The sequence below is a fragment of the Protobothrops mucrosquamatus genome, unplaced genomic scaffold, assembly GCF_001527695.2.
Source record: "Protobothrops mucrosquamatus isolate PMUCROS unplaced genomic scaffold, P.Mucros_1.0 scaffold2, whole genome shotgun sequence".
Taxonomy (NCBI): domain Eukaryota; kingdom Metazoa; phylum Chordata; class Lepidosauria; order Squamata; family Viperidae; genus Protobothrops; species Protobothrops mucrosquamatus.
The window spans coordinates 3,951,455-3,970,874 of NW_015386389.1; the positions used below are offsets into that span (position 1 = coordinate 3,951,455).

A 19,420-nucleotide genomic window follows, 5' to 3' on the forward strand; every position below is an offset into this window, starting at 1 on the left:
GGGGGCCGCCAGCCGCCAGCCGCCGAGGGGCCGCCGAAACCGCCGAAGTCCCCCCGCCGATCCCGGGGAACTCACCGAGGGGAGATCTCCCCGGGACGGGCCTCCAAAGCCTCCAGAACTCCCCTCTGCTCCATTCAGAACCCCACTAATGCGGAGCTACGAGCCGACAGCCGCCATCTTCAGGCATGCGCACAACATGGCTTGCATCTTTAAAATAAAAGCACTGAAAATGTTCAGATGAACCCTCAGATATTAAATAAGTGCCCCTCAAAGCAGTGGCAATATACAGAGAGACTGTCCCTTTCCATTTTCTTAAGCAAAATAAGAATAGGAAATTCCTTCTATACTTTCTCTTGATGTAATTTGGATCTTTCTTTTTTGCTTTTGTGGTCAAGAGTTGAGATTCAAATCAGACTTGCAAAAAAAATTCCTTCCTTCCTTCCTTCCTTCCTTCCTTCCTTCCTTCCTTCCTTCCTTCCTTCCTTCCTTCCTTCCTTCTTTCCTTCTTTCCTTCCTTCCTTCCTTCCTTCCTTCCTTCTGTCCTCTTCCTTCTTCCATCCTTCCCCCCTCCCTCCTAAGCAGCTTACAATGCAGTAAAAACACCCATAAAATCCTACATCTTTTTTAAAAAAAAAAAACACTTTAATTTGCTACCCTGAATAACTACCCTGAACTGGTTTTTAGCACTCAGAATAGATTATATATTTATTAAAATTCAAAGCAACTGCTTTCTTGCACCAGTTTCTTTCTTCCTCTTCTTCTTCTTTTTTTTTTTTGCACTTCTGCATAAACAAGAGTTTTAAGCTATTTTGCCCCAGTCTTCTGTAAAGTACAGCTACTTCAGAGAAAACAATAGAAATGCATTGCGCTGAAAAACTGGCATCTTAGGCTAGCCACAGTTATAACTTAATTATTCCTTTTCCTGTTTAAAGGTTTTCCCATAGTTCTCTACCTTTAATACGTTCCCTGCAAATTACAAAGCAGGAGGATAGTTCCCCAAATTATTCTTTTAAAAAATAAATTACCGCCAACAATGCTGCTGTCAAACTGCCATTGCTATCTATTGTCTTTGTAATGGAATTTTCTGAGGGAGATTTAAAAAAAAAAAAACACACAAAAAACCCCCACAAACTCCTTATCTGAACTTGTTGCCAAGAAAAATAGCGAAGCAACATTGAAGTTATTTTCAGACGAACTATGCTGTAGTTTTCTTTATGCATAAACATTGTTTAATTGTAGAAATTCTTACGAGGTGATGAAAAACAAGAATCCGTCTTCAGGAAAACTGGAGGCTTGGTGGTCCCAAAGGTGCTTGTTCAGGAGCTTTTCATCTAAGAAACTTCTTTAGCCTGATTAGATGGTGGGGAATGGAAGACAAAACATCTTCAAAGAAAAACAAGAAAGACCAATTACCTCCTGATAAAGTCCCAATAAAGCACCTTTGGGAGAACCATGACCTGGATGACTGAGAATCTCCATAGACATGAAGGCTCAGTAGTATATATTCCAAATGAAATTCATGGTTTCCAGATTCTGAAAACAACTTTGGAATATGTGTAGGGCAAAGAGGGACCAAAAATTTCACATCTCTAAGATGTTGTGAGTGATGCCAGTGGAGATCCTCCCTTCAGAAATGGGCAGTTAATTGAGGAAGACTGTTCATCTCTAAGATGTTGTGAGTGATGCCAGTGGAGATCCTCCCTTCAGAAATGGGCAGTTAATTGAGGAAGACTATTCATCTCTAAGATGTTGTGAGTGATGCCGGTGGAAATCTTCTCTTCAGAAATGGGCAGTTAATTGAGGAAGACTATTCATTTTGCTTTTGTTGATGAAGGATATAATTGACTCTGGGTAAAAGAACAGAATAATTTTAACATAAATCATAAGTGGTCCATATAAAATATGTACCATAGCAAGAAACTTTACATTGTCCATGTAGGTAGCACGCAGGCTAAAATGAGATAATTGGGAACTTACCCATAAAGTCAGCCTAAATATATTATCACAAGTATGTGTGAGATAATATTAGTTTAAAAAAGATTCTATGGCACTGTAAACTCAGTCTCATTAGAGTCTGCATTTAAAAGGCTTATAAAGTTACTCATTAATGCTATCTTGTTGTATCTCCACTGCTTTTTCATTAAAGAAAATTCAGCAGAAAGCATTTTCTCCTGATAGCAGGAACCAATTTGCAATAAATGTTCTGGAAATCACTAGGGAAGCCATTACAGAGGTCTAATAAAAACAGACAAGCGTAACTTGTTCTATATTTTTGTTTCAATCACATACAGACGAGACCCCGCTCTCCACACCAACCACAAGAGACAGCCTTGACAAACTTTCGCTAACTGGGCATGGACCTCTTCCTCCTGGATTCCCATCTCCTTTTCTATTTCCTGATGGATTGTCCTCCATAGAAACCCTCCTGACTAATATCCAGGTAGGTCACCAGAGAACAAGGCAGAAAAAAGTGCTGGGAATGGATGCCTTTGACTTCACCTAACACTTCATTCATTTGAAATATTAAAGGCAGCAATGTAATCAAACAAGTTTTTAAAATCCAGGTGTTTTTTTTTCTTTTTACAACCCTTTAATCCAGACATGTCAAACTCAAGGCCCGGGGGCCGGATGCGGCCTGCAAAGTAGTTTCATGTGGCCCGCGAAGCCATCCTGGAAACAGTGAGGGAATGGCCCCCACTGCCTTGGCCCTGGCCCAGACTGGCCGGGAGCCAATGTACAATTTTGTGGTGGCCAACTATGCTGAAACGCATTCAGTCTTAGCTCCACAAGGCCATCTGGAAACAACGAGGAACCAGCCCCTGCTGCGTCAGTCCCGCCCCCTGGGTGCATGCTGGGGAGGTGTCACCCTTTGTGGGGAATGAAGAAATGGACCATGCCTTGGTGCTTGCCCCGGTCCTACCCCCTTCTGCCAGAGCCCCTCAGATCTGTCCCACTCCTGCCCAGCCCCCCACAGGCACCCTTGATGCGAATGATGTAGAGCTGGCCATGCCCACCCAGTAGGCCACACCCACTCTATTCCATGCCCACCCTGTAGGCTGCACCCACCCTGGCCACACCCACCCAGCCCCCCGAGAGCAACCGCAATGCTGATGCGGCCCTCAGTGAAATTGAGTTTGACATTCCTGCTTTAATCCCTCTATTTGGGGAGATTGAATGTTGGTGAGCATTTACTGGCCGGTCACCTTTCTTGACACCTACACGGAGTTCACAATAGATATTTTCTGTTTGCGCCCTGATAAAGAAACATCTGTCACTGCCTAGGATTGAACTCTCAACCTTCTGAGTGGGAGGCAAGCATCTTCACCTCTAGGCCACTGCACCGGTCTAAATGCCGCCTATAAAATAGGCTTCACGGGAGAATGTGCTGCTGATGTTGCAAGTGGTGGGCTTTGGAGATTCTTCTCTATTGAACAATAAAGATTCACTGGGATCATTATGACTTCACTGAGGGCATTCAAATGACTGAGGCTTCTGGAATGAAAAGTTTCAGATGGCATTGATTGACCTGCAAAAATGTGCCTTTAATACAAAAGTCGCTTTAAGAATTTGTGTTTTAAACGAATGTGTTTGAAGATAAAGGAGTTACTAGGTTTTCTGAAAATGTCCTAAGAAGGATTTGAAGTTTTAAGAAAGTACAGTGGATATTAGATGGAAAAATCACTATTCAGTAATCCCTGCACGTTTACGGATCTTATCTATATGAGGTAAATTTGTTACAATCGTCTGATTCCAAGCTGAAGCAAATAGCTGAGCATAAATCTCCACATAAGATCTTCCGACATCTTCCTATGTTTACAAGAAGAACTAAGTATGAACTAGGAACTTTCTCCCTAGTATGAATATAATTTTAAGTTACTTGTATTAGAAGCAACAAGAGAGTGGCATTATGACCTAGTGGTGAAGACACTCGCCTTGAGAGGTCAATCCTAGGTAGCGGTAGATGTTTCTCTCCTAGGGCGCAAAGACAAAATATCTGCTGTGAACTCTGTGTGGTGTCAGCAAGGGCATCCGGCCAGTAAATTCTCAGGTCCATCCAATTGCTCCAACTCTATCCTGAATTAAGGGATTATGGGTGCTAAAAAGGAAGTTTTAGTATTAAAAGAGACAAAAAGAAGAAAGAGGTATATAGATGAAGAGAGAGAGAGAGAGACAGGGACACAGAGACACACACACAAAGAGAGAGATTAGATAGATAGATAGATAGATAGATAGATAGATAGATAGATGGATAGATGGATAGATGGATAGATAGATAGATAGATAGATAGATAGATAGATAGATAGATAGATAGATAGATAGATAGATAGATACATACATACATACATACATACATACATACATACATACATACACATATATGTATGTATATAGAGAGATCTCCAATGATGAAGCACCCACAACTTCTGAAGGCAAGAAATTGATAGATAGATAGATAGATAGATAGATAGATAGATAGATAGATAGATGGATGGATGGATGGATGGATGGATGGATGGATGGATGGATGGATATGGATATGGATATGGATATGGATATGGATATGGATATGGATATGGATATGGATATGGATATGGATAGAGATAGATAGAGATGATAGAGATAGAGATAGAGATAGAGATAGAGACATAGATATAGATGATATAGATATAGATATAGATAGGCAGATGATAGATACAAGAGGAAGGGAACTTAGCATAGTTTGCAAGCTTAGAGTACACTGTTGAAGTGCTGGAAGACTACTGAGCACCACATTAAGACTTAATAGATTCAGGTAGATTGGGATATCAAAGATTAATATAATAATAAACCATAAAAATAGCATTATAGCTCTATGAAAAATGGGAGCATAATTATGTTCATAAATTTGTAAGATTGCAGGCATGAGAGGTGTACAAAATTAATATCTGCTTTCAGAAAGGGTAAAAGATATTTATTGTTTCTGTGTTATTATTTAGCCCTACACAGGAAGATATCCAATTTGATCTTCATATCCAAATGAAGCTCAAATTTGAACCGCAAAGCAAAAGCAAAAGCCAAGCCAGGCTTCTTTCAACTTGGCAAATTCTCTCCTGCTTCCTGTCAGAGAACACTTTTGTTAGCCAGAGGGTACACCTGGCCATCTATTTGCCCCCCCCACACACACACAAACAAAAAAAAACTGCTTAGAGGATTCTGTTGATGGAAATGTCTTTGACAGCAGCAGTAGCAAACTTAGGGTCTCTAACTGGGTATGCCAAGGCAGGGTGGAGGCCCTCTGATTCACTGGCAGCTGGTCCATTCTTCTACTGAGATTGATGTGCTTCTGGGCCAGGAATATTTTCCAAAGTTGTGTACAAGTCAAAATAAAATTCTGTGATTCCTTTGAGAGCCTTTCAAAACTTGGGATTGCCTGAACATGATTTCACTTAGAGCAAAGCTCTTCTAAAAGACATTTAAGTCCACTTTGAACTAGACACTAATGTAGCCCTTACTGAATTCAATGGAGTTCACTGCACTTGTATGCAGACCTGGATAGGACTCTATATCTGGATTAGATAGGGATCCAAATCACGGTGTGTTGGTTCTGAACCAAGGATATACGTAATATCATAGCTTGATCATGTTAGTTTCCTTATCAACAAAATTTCCAACCAATCATCCTGTACAGTCACCCTGTAAAATGGCTGCAGGACTTGGGTTTGGCTGGCTAGTCTAAAGAAAAGAAGAAATAGTGGTGACATGATAGCAATATTCTAGTATTTGAGGGGCTGCCACAAAGAAGAGGGGGTCAAACTATTCTCCAAAGCACCAGAAGGCAGGAGAAGAAACAATGGTTGGAAACTGACCAAAGAGAGAAGCAACCTGGAATTAAGGAGAAGCTTCCTAACAGTGAGGACAATTAATCAGTGGAACAGCTTGCCTTCAGAAATCGTGGGCGCTCCATCACTGGAGGTTTTTAAGAAGAGACTGGATAGTCACTTGTCTGAGATGGTATAGGTTCTCCTGCTTGAGTGGGGGACTAGACTAGAAGACCTCCAAGGTTCCTTCCAGCTCTATTTCCATTTCCATTTCCATTTCCATTTCCATTTCCATTTTCTATTCTATTCTATTCTATTCTATTCTATTCTACTCTACTCTACTCTACTCTACTCTACTCTACTCTACTCTACTCTACTCTACTCCACTCCACTCCACTCCACTCCACTCCACTCCACTCCACTCCATTCCATTCCATTCTATTCTATTCTATTCTATTCTATTCTATTCTAAAATGGATTCACTTCCAGAGAGATACTTCAGAGAGCAAATATACGTTTGGTCTGCAATTCATGAAGGCACTTTTGGAGGGACCCTGGGAGATGATGTGGTTGTAAGAGTTGTAAGAGGACTAACAGCCACCTCTCCCAAATTATTTCTGAAGCTTTAGACACACCTTATAAAGAGCTGAAAGGCTCCCCTTTCTGCCTTCTACCACATGCATATTTGAAGGTTGACATTGGGAACATTTCAGCTATTTTCCAGATGGGATTTGGAAGCAAATAAAACTTGCTAAGAGTGAAACACTGACTTGTTGGTGTCCAGAAGTCCCCAAGCAAAAATCTATGATGAAGATATTCTAGGGGGAAAAAAGATCTACTCCCAATTTTAGATATAAAGACATCAACAGATATAGCACCATGGCAAGAAGTAAACCTTAATTCTGTTTTTCAGGAAATGAAAAAGAAGATAGTGGAGATAGGATTTTCTTTAGCAATAAAGATCAGCTACTCTTTATTAAACCATTCTGTGTTCATACTTTTTGTGGACTTTAAAATGCAGTTATGTTTAGCTTCTGGTAATGATTTTCAAATCAATTTAAGTGTAATCAATAAACTCATCAATGCATTCTTAGAATAATATAATTGATCAACTAAAAATAGTTCACAATCCTATTATTAATTCATGGTTTATACATAATGATATGTATGCACACAGAGCTGAGAATGCCGAATAAATTTCACTTCTTAATAATCTGAAGATATGCTGTAAAGTAGAAGCACATTTGTTTTATAAACAAAACAAGTGCTAATGATGTGACAGTTTAAAAGTAGTCTGAAGGATGAAGTCATGTAGATAAAACAAAAGAATGATTGTGTTTGTATGTGGGAAGTTTCTATACTGCAAAATAATTTGCAAACATTAAATCAAACAAAAGCTGCAATTTTATTCCAACAATTTTTATCTGTTTTCTGCCAGTATTTATGAGATGTTAATAAAAGAGAAAAGTTAACAAGTTCTCTACTATTGTTTACCTGTGTATGTATGACTCCTGAGTTTAGAGAATAATGAATTGGTTGGTTAAATAGTGTTATCAAGAGATTTCAAATGATTTGTTTAAACGATTTACTGGCTATTTAAAAATAGCAGTTAGAAACAAAAGTGGGTAGGCCAGTTCAAATTATAACTTTAACCTTGTTTTATTTCAAAGTTTGATTTAAAAAAACACAACAAAATACAAATGAATACTTCTACAATACCTATACCATGCTTTTCGGTGAAATAGGAAACTATTTTAAAAGAAGGCATTTGTCTTTTTTTGAATATGTGTGTGTGTGTGTGTGTGTGTGTGTGTGTGTGTGTGTGTGCATGCGTGCGTGTGTGTCTGTCTGTCTGTCTGTCTGTCTGTCTGTCTATCTATCTATCTATCTATCTCTGTCTGTCTGTCTGTCTGTCTGTCTGTCTGTCTGTATGTATGTATGTATGTATGTATGTATGTATGTATGTATGTGTATATATATTTATGTATGTGTGTGTATATATATGTGTATGTGTGTGTGTGTGTGTGTGTGTGTGTGTGTGTGTATCAGTGAATTCAACAGAATCCGAGTAGTAATATTAATTGATTTCTGTGCCGTTTTCAACTGAGTGTTTTGCAGGACAATTTAGGCACAAAATTTCCCTAAATTAAATAAAAGACTTAAAAACAACTATGGGCAATAAAAACAGATATAAAGTCAAGAAAATGAAATAGTAGTATTACTGCTACTACTGCTAGTAGTAATAATAATAATGTTTTAAACAGGTGCCTAAATCTTATTAGGTTTGCCATCTACTTTCCCATGGAAGCAAACCAAGAAGACTTGATTGTAAGGGGGGTGTTAAAATAAAATACAAATATAAAGGTACAATTGAAACACATTAAAAGTTGCAAAATCCACTGTAAGTAGAGTTAAATATAAAAAAAGATAAAAGTAGTGTAAGAATCTTTAACACAGATAAAACGGATTGTATTAAAAAAAAAAAGTCCCTTTTCCCCCCTAATGGTGTCTGGGTCCACAACTGTGCAACCCAAACTGTTGTTTTGACCTTTTTGATTCCTTTGGCATATGTCACTGATCTTTGCTTATTTAGTGCTGAAATGTGGGGTTTGGGGGAAATCATTGTGGTTGCAGATCATCTGAGAAAGCATTTTGCCTCTTTGGAGACATATGAATGTGTTCCTTCCATAAGCTGCTCAAAAAAGGAAGTAATTGGAGAGAGAGAGAGAGAGACTGTGGACTGTACTTAAATCTGGGCCTGGAAATCCATGTGGTGTAAAAGCTTCAGGTGTTAAGAGCAACATGAGGAATGATTTAGACTACACTGAAGGTATGTCCAGCTGTGTGCCATCTTTGGCTCACAAAATCAAACCTATGACTATGCAAACAGTGGAAAATAACAGAATAACAGAATTAGAAGGGACCTTAGAGGTCTTCTAGTCCAGCCTCCTGCTCAAGCAGGAATCCCTATATCATTTCAGACAAATGGTTGTCCAGTCTCTTCTTAAAAATGTCCAATGTTGTAGCACTGGAGGAAGTTGTTCTCACTGATAAGATATTTCTTCTTAGTTCTAGTTTGCTTCTCTCCTTGATTAATTTCCATCGATTGCTTCTTCTCCTGCCCTCAGGTGCTTTGGAGAATAGGCTGACCCTCTCTTTTTTGTGGGAGCCCCCCAGATATTGGAACACTTCTATCATGTCATCCCTAGTCCTTCTCTTCATTAAACTAGACATACCCAATTCCTGCAATCATTCTTCATATGTTTTAGCCTCCAGTCCCCTAATCATCTTTGTTGCTCTTCTCTGTATTCTTTCTAGAGTCTCAACATCTTTTTATATCATGGTGACCAAAACTGGATACAATGTTACAAGTGTAGTCTTACCAAGATGTAATATATAAAGGTGTAATAACACTTCACGTGATCTTATGAATATAGAATCAATAAAAACAAATCAGCCTAGGTCTGAATAAACTCTGATCACCAGAACATGTGAGACCTACAGGAGTCCCTAGAAGCAAAGTTCAGGTGTAACAAACAACCATCTGAACAGCAACTGTTTTCCAGAAGAGGAAACTGGTTAATTGGAGAAATAATAATTTGTGGGATCCTTGGTGCTCGGTGGTTTTTTTGCTGGTGTTTCATTACCAACATCATCAGTGCTCAATGCATATTTGCACTGATGATGTTATCTAGTTTGGTAATGGAACCTCTGCAAGAAAACCACCCACCTCAGAGAGTACCAACGAGTCCACAGTTCAACCCTGAGCAACAGATATTCTCTTCTATCCCTAAATTAGAATTTGTCATTCTATTTATTGATCCCTCTGATAGTAACCTCCTGTGCAGATAGGTTGGGCTCTGGGAGAGTGATGGCTCCAGAGAGTTTTGTGGTCAACTGGACATGGATTTAAACTTGGTTCACTTTTAGCCATCTATGATAGGTGAGATAAAAAATGTAATTGGATGTAAGGAGCCAGGATTACTGTAAATTTAACAGGTTCCAGTCAAGAGGAGTCAGTCTCTTCTTCCTTTTCTTTCTCACACACAAACCCAGTATGGTACCATGTCTGGCTAAAAATACAGCTCAGGCAGCCAGAAACATAAGGACAATCCAAGGGTGTCCAAAGACACCTGCCAATCTTCCTGGGTTTCTAAACAGATGAAGCTTTTCTTTAGATTCGCTCAGAGAGTCCCCTAACTGGAAAAGGAGATGAATAAGAGCTGGAATGATTCATAGCAGAGAAAGTTATACTCTATATCAGGGGTCTTCAAACTTGGCCCTTTTATGACTTATGGACTTCAACTCCCAGAATTCCTCAGCCAGTGTGCCTGGCTGAGGAATTCTGGGAGTTGAAGTCCACAAGTCATAAAAGGGTCAGGTTTGAAGACCCCTGCTCTATATATTCAAAGCATTTCTAGCTCTTGTTTTAGCTGAAAGCAGATTCTTGAGACACCTAAAGTAGAAGCAATTAAGTGGATGGGGAGGTTTCTGCTTCCCAACCCAAATTAAACAATACAAAAAAGGTTTATGACAGGAATTAAAAAAGAAGAGTCATTCACTAAGTTGAAAAGGATAAGCCCTCATCTCACATGGTTCTCCTTTTCTTGAGGTCATCCTCTAGAAATGTTTGAAAGGCTAGCTTTATCCTTCTGGATGAATGTTCCTTTTTTCTTTTTTTCCTTTCTTCTCACCTGTTATTTTCTATAGTCACTGCTGAGGCATTAGCAGCACAGAAAAAAAAAACCTCCTGCTTTTTACATCACAAACGTTAGGAAATTTACAGAAATTTCTTTCTTTTTTTTTTAGTTTAAAATTTACAGAAGATTCAACTGATATTTTTCAAAGACCCAGGTTGTAGCCCCAAAAGAGGAAGGATCTACTTTATGTAATGAAAAGATCCCAAAATTAAAACTTCATCATAAATTGGCCTATGAAGGAAGAAGAGAAGGAGGAGCAGGAGCAGGAGAAAGAGAGAGGGTGGAGAAAGAGGAGAGAAAGAGGAGGATAAATTTGATATTCTGGTGGACCTTCAGATATGGTTGAACTTTGATTGCCACCACTCCAGTATCCAATGATGATTAGACAAACATAATAGGACCTAAAAAGCCTCACAGTTCCTATAAGTCAGGGGTCTTCAAACTTGGCCCTTTAATGACTTGTGGACTTCAACTTGGCTGAGGAATTCTGGGAGTTGAAGTCCATAAGTCATAAAAGGGCCAAGTTTGAAAACCCCTGCTATAGGTGGAAACAGAAAATATTAGCACGGACAAGAAGAACAAAGAAGTCAGCCTACGTTTACCATTAAGATCTCTTGATAGTAAAGCATTCATGTCTACTAATCAGCAGTGTAATTTCATTTAGGTAAGAATTTATTTCAAAAGTGTTGAGTGAATCCTCGTGGTTTTTCTTTGACATACATCAAAGAACCTGCATTCTTTAGTAAGATGGGCAGCTAAATAAATACTGTCAGTGTTCTGGATCTTTTGCTTCCCAGCCCCTCTGTGAAGCTTGACATACAAACCCAGTTCAGATGTTCATTGCCATAATACCGAATTTGCTCATCCAGATACAATGTCAAAGAATTTCATTCTTTCCAAGTACATCACATTAGATTTTCATTGGCAGGACCAGATGCTTTCATGTTGGCATCAGCCTGGTGTCTCTCTTGGCTGCCCTACTGAAGGTGCTGGATGCAACTTCAAAAAATGAAAGTTCATTTTCTGTACGTTCTAAGTGGTCCCTAGTGGATGGCTGAGCCAAAAACATCCTTTTCCCAGCCATAATGAGCAGCATTTCCATAAACCACATTAGAACAAATTGTTTCAGAAATATGTTGAGGGAATAACAGAGAGAAAAGACAAGAAGATCCACACAGCCCAGTCGAAATGTTCAATGTCCGTTAGAGCTTCACGCTTTGCGAAGGTGCTTAAGATAAAAAAAATTACCCCAACATGTTTTCAGCTTAGCATTATTCTCCATGTTTCTCCATGGTTGTTTCATATTTAAAGAACAACAAAATATTGTGTTTTGTCAGCCAAGGACAATAATAGTTTAATAGTAATTTATTTTCCATTGCTACTGATAATACAACCAATCAACACGTTAAGTGGTGCCAACATTGGCATGTTGCTAAATAAATCTCTGGGCTTTGCGCTGCGAATACATCTTTCAAAGATAAGTCAACAAGAGCAATCAGAGCAGAAAATTAGAATTTGGTATGTTAGAATTAAAATACAGCTAAACTAAAGTTTTAATTGGGGTGATCTGAAAGGGCACTTGATGTAATGATCTCTTTCATTTGTTACTAATTGTTTGTTCCTGATGAAGAAGAAACATGTACATGAATGTGCTGTTTGAAAAAAGATGGCAGTTGCCATAGCAGCTCGTTTCTATGGTTCAAAAAGGAGGGATCACCCAAATGAAAAGAAGGTCTGCTTGTGAATTTTAACTTCTTTCCTGACACCTCACCACAAGAGATGGGTTTTGTTGGGGCTGTAATACTACATTGTTTAAAAATCTGACCTCATGTTTGAACTGTAGGAATACTCTACTGCATTCAGCATTGTCCTCCATTTGAGACAGGAGAAACCCTATTTTTTATGTTCTACTGGAGGCAGAAACTCCCACCCCCATCTACCGTTTGCCAAAGAAGGCAAAATTGCCCAGTTGGTCACTGGTAAAGTGGACCAAAACCAGACATGCACCTATGTCACAGAACTAAATTTCTTTTTGCACCATTGATCTTGACTTGGTTACACTGGGCCAGCACATCTGATGACTGTCTCAGGTACATTCTTCTCAGAAAATGACACAGTTTGGTGAGTTACTTTGTCCACTGATGTTCTCTAGGTTCGATACAGCAAAGGGAAGCTTTTACTTCACACCCGGTTGCTTAATCAAAGGCTGTACTTTGTCATGCTTTGCGATCACATTCTTCATTTCTGAATTCTGACTTTCAGAAAATGTGCTGCAAGTTTTGTAAAAAAAGGAAAAGGCCCCTACTGAAGCCACCGTGAAATGGTTAATCAGCAATCAGTCCCACCTCTACATAATACTGAAACTAGTTTAGATTTAAATTATACCAACAAAGAAGTGTGGGGATTTAGTCTTTGCAAGCCTCTGAATTGTATTTCTTGGGGAAGATGTGAGAAGTTGCGAAATGGAGGTGGGTTTTGCTTGCTGTTAGCTCTTGTCAATGCTATACCTTCTAGGTATAGTATAAAGATGTGATTCTTCCCTGGTTTGGATCTCTACTGATGTCATGCCTTCTACATAATTAAGTGTCCTTTTTAAAGTAGAGCATAATTCATCACCTGCTTCCTCTTTCAAATAATCTTTATTTTATAGACGCAGAGCAGTAAACCTGAGCTGAACTCATCCATAATTCAATCAAACAGGTTCATCTACACATGAGAATTCCAGAGCACATAAAGACTTCTAGAATGTCACTTATCCTTTTCCTTTCAAGACTTGATCAAGTCCATCAAACCAAAGTCCCATCGAAACCAGCATGAAGTCACGATTAACACCATGGTTAATTTAAGCAAGGAGAGTTAGTTTGGACCGGCTGTAACTCTTAATCTTTCGATTATTATAGTTGACGAAAGCAGAGGTCTTCTACACCCCTTCAAGACTGTGACAGAGTGACAAGCGACTGTGAAAATGGTTCATAAATAATGTGAATCAATTCCATTGTTTCCTAGTTCAAAGGCTGATTGTGTTCACCATTCTCTTCCATCAGGGGCTCTTAAAAGTTGCCATAGATAATGCGCGGGCTCAAGAGAAGCAGGTGCAGCTCGAAAAGACGGAACTCAAAATGGAACTCTTCAGGGAACGAGAACTGAGAGAAACACTTGAAAAACAGTTAGCGGTGGAGCAGAAGAACAGAGGTAACAAAAAGAAAATAATGACCTTGTCTATTACCCTAGTTTTACCAAGCTGTCTCAAAACATCAAGGTACAATCTCACCTAGTTTCTATACTCAAGAGCGTTTATGATAGTATTAGGTGGGGTATCACATTATTTTTTTCTTATCTGGATTGAAAGAATACCAACAAGAATAGATAACAAGTCCTAATATCCCTGTGGAGAGCAAAGTTCCAAGAAGCTCTTTAGCTCTACTTTTCAACAATTATGAGTCTCAACACCAAAGAGTTTCCTTACTCCTTAGTGTACCACCATTATTCTCTGTTTCATAGTCTCCTTTCCACCACAACCCATCCCATATATGAAAAACTAAAAAAAATATGAGAGTTGTTTAAAAATATATGAATGTATATAAATGAGCAACACTGTGAATGTCACAGTGATATGAAGCCACACAACAAATTCCATTCAGTCAGAACTGAAGGAGCTTCTTGGATGAGAAGCGAAAAACACTTTTGAGATAACCATGATCCAGATGACTGCAAATCTCCAGGCAATCACATCTACTACTTTATGGAAGGAATGGAAGAGACTGAAAGTAGCGAAGAACAAGCTGTCCCAAATGTGTTTTTTTAAAAGGCAACTGAACTTTCTTGTTTTTTTCCTTGACATTTCACTTCTCATTCAAGAAGCTTCTTCAGTTCTGACTGAAGAACAGATCGTTTAGCTGTGAGATCTCTGGAGAACAAACTGGAAGGGGTTGATTATTTGCTCTATGGGTATGCAGAGTTTTGAAGTTTATTGTGTTGTCATGCACAATATTTACGAGGCTGCTGATTTCTTTCTTTTTCCAAATCTTCATTTCTGTCTTTCTAAAGTGCTTTCAAGTACAGGAGAGGATTGTGATATCTGGGTGTAGTTACTGAGTTCCACGATCCCAACTTTGACCAGATGTTATGGTAACCCACTAGGACAGTGATGGCGAACCTATGGCATGTGTGCCAGAGGTGGCATTCAGAGCCCTCTCTGTGGGCACACCTGCCACCGCCACCAGCTTACGCAGGTCCATTAGGCCACCGCTGGCACCCGTAGCAGCAGCCCCACCCAGCACAAAGGAGGTGAAGCAGCTGGCTAGCAAGCTCGAGTAGAGGTGGTAGAGCATGCCCCCACGCGCTCACTGGCCTCTGTGTGCGGGGGCTGATGGTGTCAGGCAGCAGCCGCCCCTGCCTCGCCTTGCCCCACAGCAATGGCACCCCCGCCCTACCCCCTGCCTCACCCCGCAGGACGAGCCTCCTACCCACCACCCCACCTACCAGAGACCCCCCTGGATCTCCCCCAATCCTGCCCAGCCACCACAGGCATCCCCCCATGAGCAACATCAAGGTGGCCACGCCCACTCAGTCTGCCATCACCACTCAGCTACTCCCACCTAGTGGGCCACACCCCCACCCACCCCTAAGGGCACCACAATGCTGATGCAGCCCTGGCACCTTTCGATAAACAAGTGGGTTTTGGGTTGCGGTTTGGGCACTCGGTCTCTAAAAGGTTCACCATCACTGCACTAGGAAGTAGCAGAGATGAACCATGCGGCGGTTCATTTTTGTGCAGAACACTGCAAAAAAACTGCCCTTAGAATTGATCTCTGCTCGCTGCGTAAACCCAGATGCATAAATGGAAAACGGCATGCTAAATGTTGCCACGAGGCCTAAAATGAATAAAATGTGAAAGCCAAGGTCTTGTAGTTAAAACTCGAATGGATTTTTTTTTCCACAACAGCAATAATTCAGAAAAGGTTAAAGAAGGAAAAGAAGGCAAAGAGGAAATTGCAGGAAGCACTTGAATTTGAAACAAAGCGGCGAGAACAAGCTGAACAGGCACTAAAGCAAGCGGCTTCCACCGATAACCTCAGGGTCCTAAATGGTAAGACGATGACCTTGTTCTCCATCTGGCTGATGTTGGGTTCAAGTGGTTTTATTGAAAGAATCACAACTGCTTTAAGTGCAGGGTAGAAAAACAAATCAAGATACTTCCTTTTCTTTTGCTGATTGGATGTTTATATCTAAAGCGGAAGGTTTTTAAGAAGAGATTGGCCAATTATTTTTCTGAATGGTATAGGGTTTCATTCTTGAGCAGGGGGTTGCACTAGAACCGGGGTTGCCAACCCCTGGTCCGTGGACCGATACCAGGCTGCGGCATGCCAGCAACCGGTCTGCACAAACAAGCGAAGCCCCATCTTTGGGATGCAGGCAGCACACAAAACCACGTACTCTCCGGTCCGCAGAAAAACCTTTCTCCACAAAAGGTTGGGGACCTCTGGATTAGAAGACTTCCAAGGTCCCTTCCTATTATTCTGTTAAAAGGAAGAAGTCTAAAAAAATTAGAGTTGTATTAAATTATCAGCTAGGCCATGCCAGCCCTTTCTCCCTGCTCTCATGTTTTCTTCTTTTCAATCTTGCTCATCACAAAATTACGGTGCTGCCCCCCTTTTTTTTGTTCAACATTCAACACGGAGGCAAAGGTTGATTGTACAGTGATTCAGAAGTGGCAACAGGTTGTAAAAAGAGCCCTTTAAGATCCGAGTGAAATATGTGTCAGCTCTATCTTTCTGTGCTTTTAGATTCTCTGACCCCAGAGATAGAAGCTGACCGCAGCGGGGGCCGAACAGATGCTGAGAGGGCAATACAAGGTAGGAATTTTCAAAAGGCCATAAATCTACATTGCACTATATTAGTTTTTCCTCTACTTTAGCCTGCTATTCAAGCATGCAACCTGCCATCTGGGCCACATCAAAACAAGTTCATTCAAGGTCAGCTTCATCTGGACTTTTTTTTTCTTTTTCAGAAGAGAAAATTCATTTTGTGTGATAGATTTCCTTTACATTAGCAGGTTATTCCAGTTTATATATATAATGCAATTAGAAGAACAATGAATCAGGGACGATGAAGAATTTCGTTCAGCATGGTAAACACAAATGCATTTTTAGGCTGTCCAAACACACATTTTTTAGATTAAACTAGATAATTTTCAAAACTGGAATGCTTCATAGTTTTCCAGTTTTTGAAACAAGCGGAGGAAACTAGAACACTCTGAATTTAACTCCTTAACTGTAGATTTCACCATCATTACAGTTATTTATATTTTAATATATCGGTACAAAGAAAGCAAAAACTGGACAAGTAGCTCAAATATTCTAAAAAATTCTATTCATCTTGGGCCTCTTTATCCCTGGGCTAAGGATGTTAATATGAATAATAAATAACACACACACAAAAAAAAAACATACAAAGCATTTATTTTCAATTTAAAAGTAAGGTAAATTCTTCAAAGACAACCTACTGAATAATGATTAACCAGAGATGTCTTTTCATTTGCATTTTAAAGTCAATCATTTACTGTCTTTTTGTACTAAACTTTAGTTTATAATTCTTGTGAGGTATCGTGGTTGCTCTGGTAGCTTAGGGAAATTTTGAGAAAGATAATAAGCCACACAGTGATTAAACATGCATTTTATCAGGTTCGTCTGATTCACCAGTTGCGACCTTTTCTGGACCGGGACGCCCTACGCACGGTCACTCATGCTCTTGTCACCTCCCGCCTGGACTACTGCAATGCTCTCTACATGGGGCTCCCCTTGAGGAGCACCCGGAGGCTCCAGCTAGTCCAAAATGCGGCCGCGTGGGCGGCGTTGGGAGGGACTCGTCGCTCCCATATAACACCGCTGTTGCGCGAGCTGCATTGGCTGCCTGTGGCCTTCCGGGTGCGCTTCAAGGTGTTGACCATCATCTTTAAAGCGCTCCATGGCATCAGACCCGGATACCTTCGAGACCGCCTCCTGCCGCAGATTACCCCCCATCGACCTGTACGCTCCCACAGAGTGGGTCTCCTCAGGGTGCCGTCTGCCAGACAGTGCCGGCTGGCGACCCCAAGGGGGAGGGCCTTCTCTGTGGGAGCTCCCACCCTCTGGAATGAACTGCCCCCAGAGATCAGGGTGATCCCTGATCTCCCTTCCTTCCGCCGTGCCCTTAAGACATGGTTATTCCAGCTTGCAGGACTGGCCTAGGGGAAATTTTTAGAGGGGGTTTTAATTATATTTTAATTAGATCACAGTTAAATATTTCCTTTTTAATTAATTTTTAAACTTGTAATGTTATTTATGTATTTTTACTCGATTGTTAGCCGCCCTGAGTCCGCAAGGAGAAGGGCGGGATATAAATTTAATAAAATAAATAAATAAATAAATAAATAAATAAATAAATAAATAAATAAAATAAATAATAATAATAATACTAATAAAAAAAACAACAGATAGTTTGTCTCTTCTTCACACATCATATTGGAGAATTGGCCATGAATTATTTTGCCAGGTGGGATCTCAATGACACCAGCCAGAAAATGGTAGCTGGTTTGATGACTCATCATTGTTTCTCATATATTAGTTCTGTATAAATCACCTTGCTCTGAGCGAGTGAGATTAACTTAATTTAACATTCTGCCTATCGGCATCTCAATTTCATTTAATTTGCCCACCAGATTGTCCAATTCATCTTTTTTTATGTTGTTGTTGTTAACCAACAACCCAGCAGGCATATATTTCTGGAAGACATATGCAGAGGTGACTGAGTTTTTGCCTGTCCGGATATTCTAGGCCAGGGGTAGGTAACCTTGGCTCTTTTATGACTCGTGGACTTCAATTCCCAGAATTCCTGAGCCAGCCATGCTGAGGGGAAAGGAAGAGGTTTCCAAGCTGAGCCATGCTGGCTCAGGAATTCTGGGAGTTGAAGTCCACGAGTCATGAAGGGGCCTAGGCCTAGGCCAGAAGTAGGCAACCTTGGCTTTTTTATGACTCATGGACTTCAACTCCCAGAATTCCTGAGCCAGTCATGCTGAGGGGACAGGGAGAGGTTTCCAAGCTGAGCCATGCTTGGATGGGGAGGAATAGACTCAGAGGTTTCCAAGCTGAGCCATGCTTGGATGGGGAGGAATAGACTCAGACTCAACCCTTCCAAGACCGAGTGGCTGTGGTTGCCGGCGCCTCAGCATAGTCAGCTGACCCCATCGCTGTCTATAGGTGGCGAAATTTTGGCCCCCTCAGAGAGGGCGCGCAACTTGGGTGTCCTCCTGGATCCACGGCTGACACTGGAAGATCATTTGTCGGCCGTGACCAGGGGGGCGTTTTATCAGGTTCGCCTGATCCACCAGTTGCGGCCTTTTCTGGACCGGGACGCTCTGCGCACAGTCACTCAGGCTCTCGTCACCTCCCGCCTGGACTACTGTAATGCTCTATACATGGGGCTCCCTGTGGGGAGCATCCGGAGACTTCAACTGGTCCAGAATGCGGCCGCGCGGGCGGTGTTGGGAGGGACTCGTCGCTCCCACGTAACACCGCTGCTGCGCGAGCTGCACTNCCCACCCTCTGGAACGAACTACCCCCCGAGATCCGGACGATTCCGGACCTCCTATCTTTTCGCCGCGCCCTCAAGACATGGCTTTTTCAACAAGCGGGTCTGGCCTAGGGAGAATTTTAAATAGGGACAATTTTAATTCGAATCTTAATAACTATACAGCGACAAATATTTGGTTTTTAATTGGTTTTATGGGGGATGGTGTTTGTGTGTTTTAATATGCTGTAAGCCGCCCTGAGTCCTATAGGGAGAAGGGCGGCATATAAGTTTATGTAAATAAATAAATAAATAAATAAATGCTGGCTCAGGAATTCTGGGAGTTGAAGTCCACGAGTCATAAAAGAGCCAAG

At 40.8% G+C, this 19,420-nt stretch overlaps 1 protein-coding gene across 1 annotated transcript in view; it reads left to right on the forward strand.

Annotated features, from left to right (window-relative positions):
* Positions 1-16,416, forward strand: part of DACH1 (dachshund family transcription factor 1) — a 171,833-nt gene extending 155,417 nt beyond the window's left edge. The window contains exons 7-10 of the mRNA XM_015832337.1: positions 2,292-2,440; positions 13,544-13,691; positions 15,445-15,588; positions 16,286-16,416. Of these exons, the coding sequence (XP_015687823.1) occupies positions 2,292-2,440; positions 13,544-13,691; positions 15,445-15,588; positions 16,286-16,416 (572 nt within the window). The remainder of the gene's footprint in view (positions 1-2,291; positions 2,441-13,543; positions 13,692-15,444; positions 15,589-16,285) is intronic.
* Positions 16,417-19,420: the final 3,004 nt, after the last annotated feature.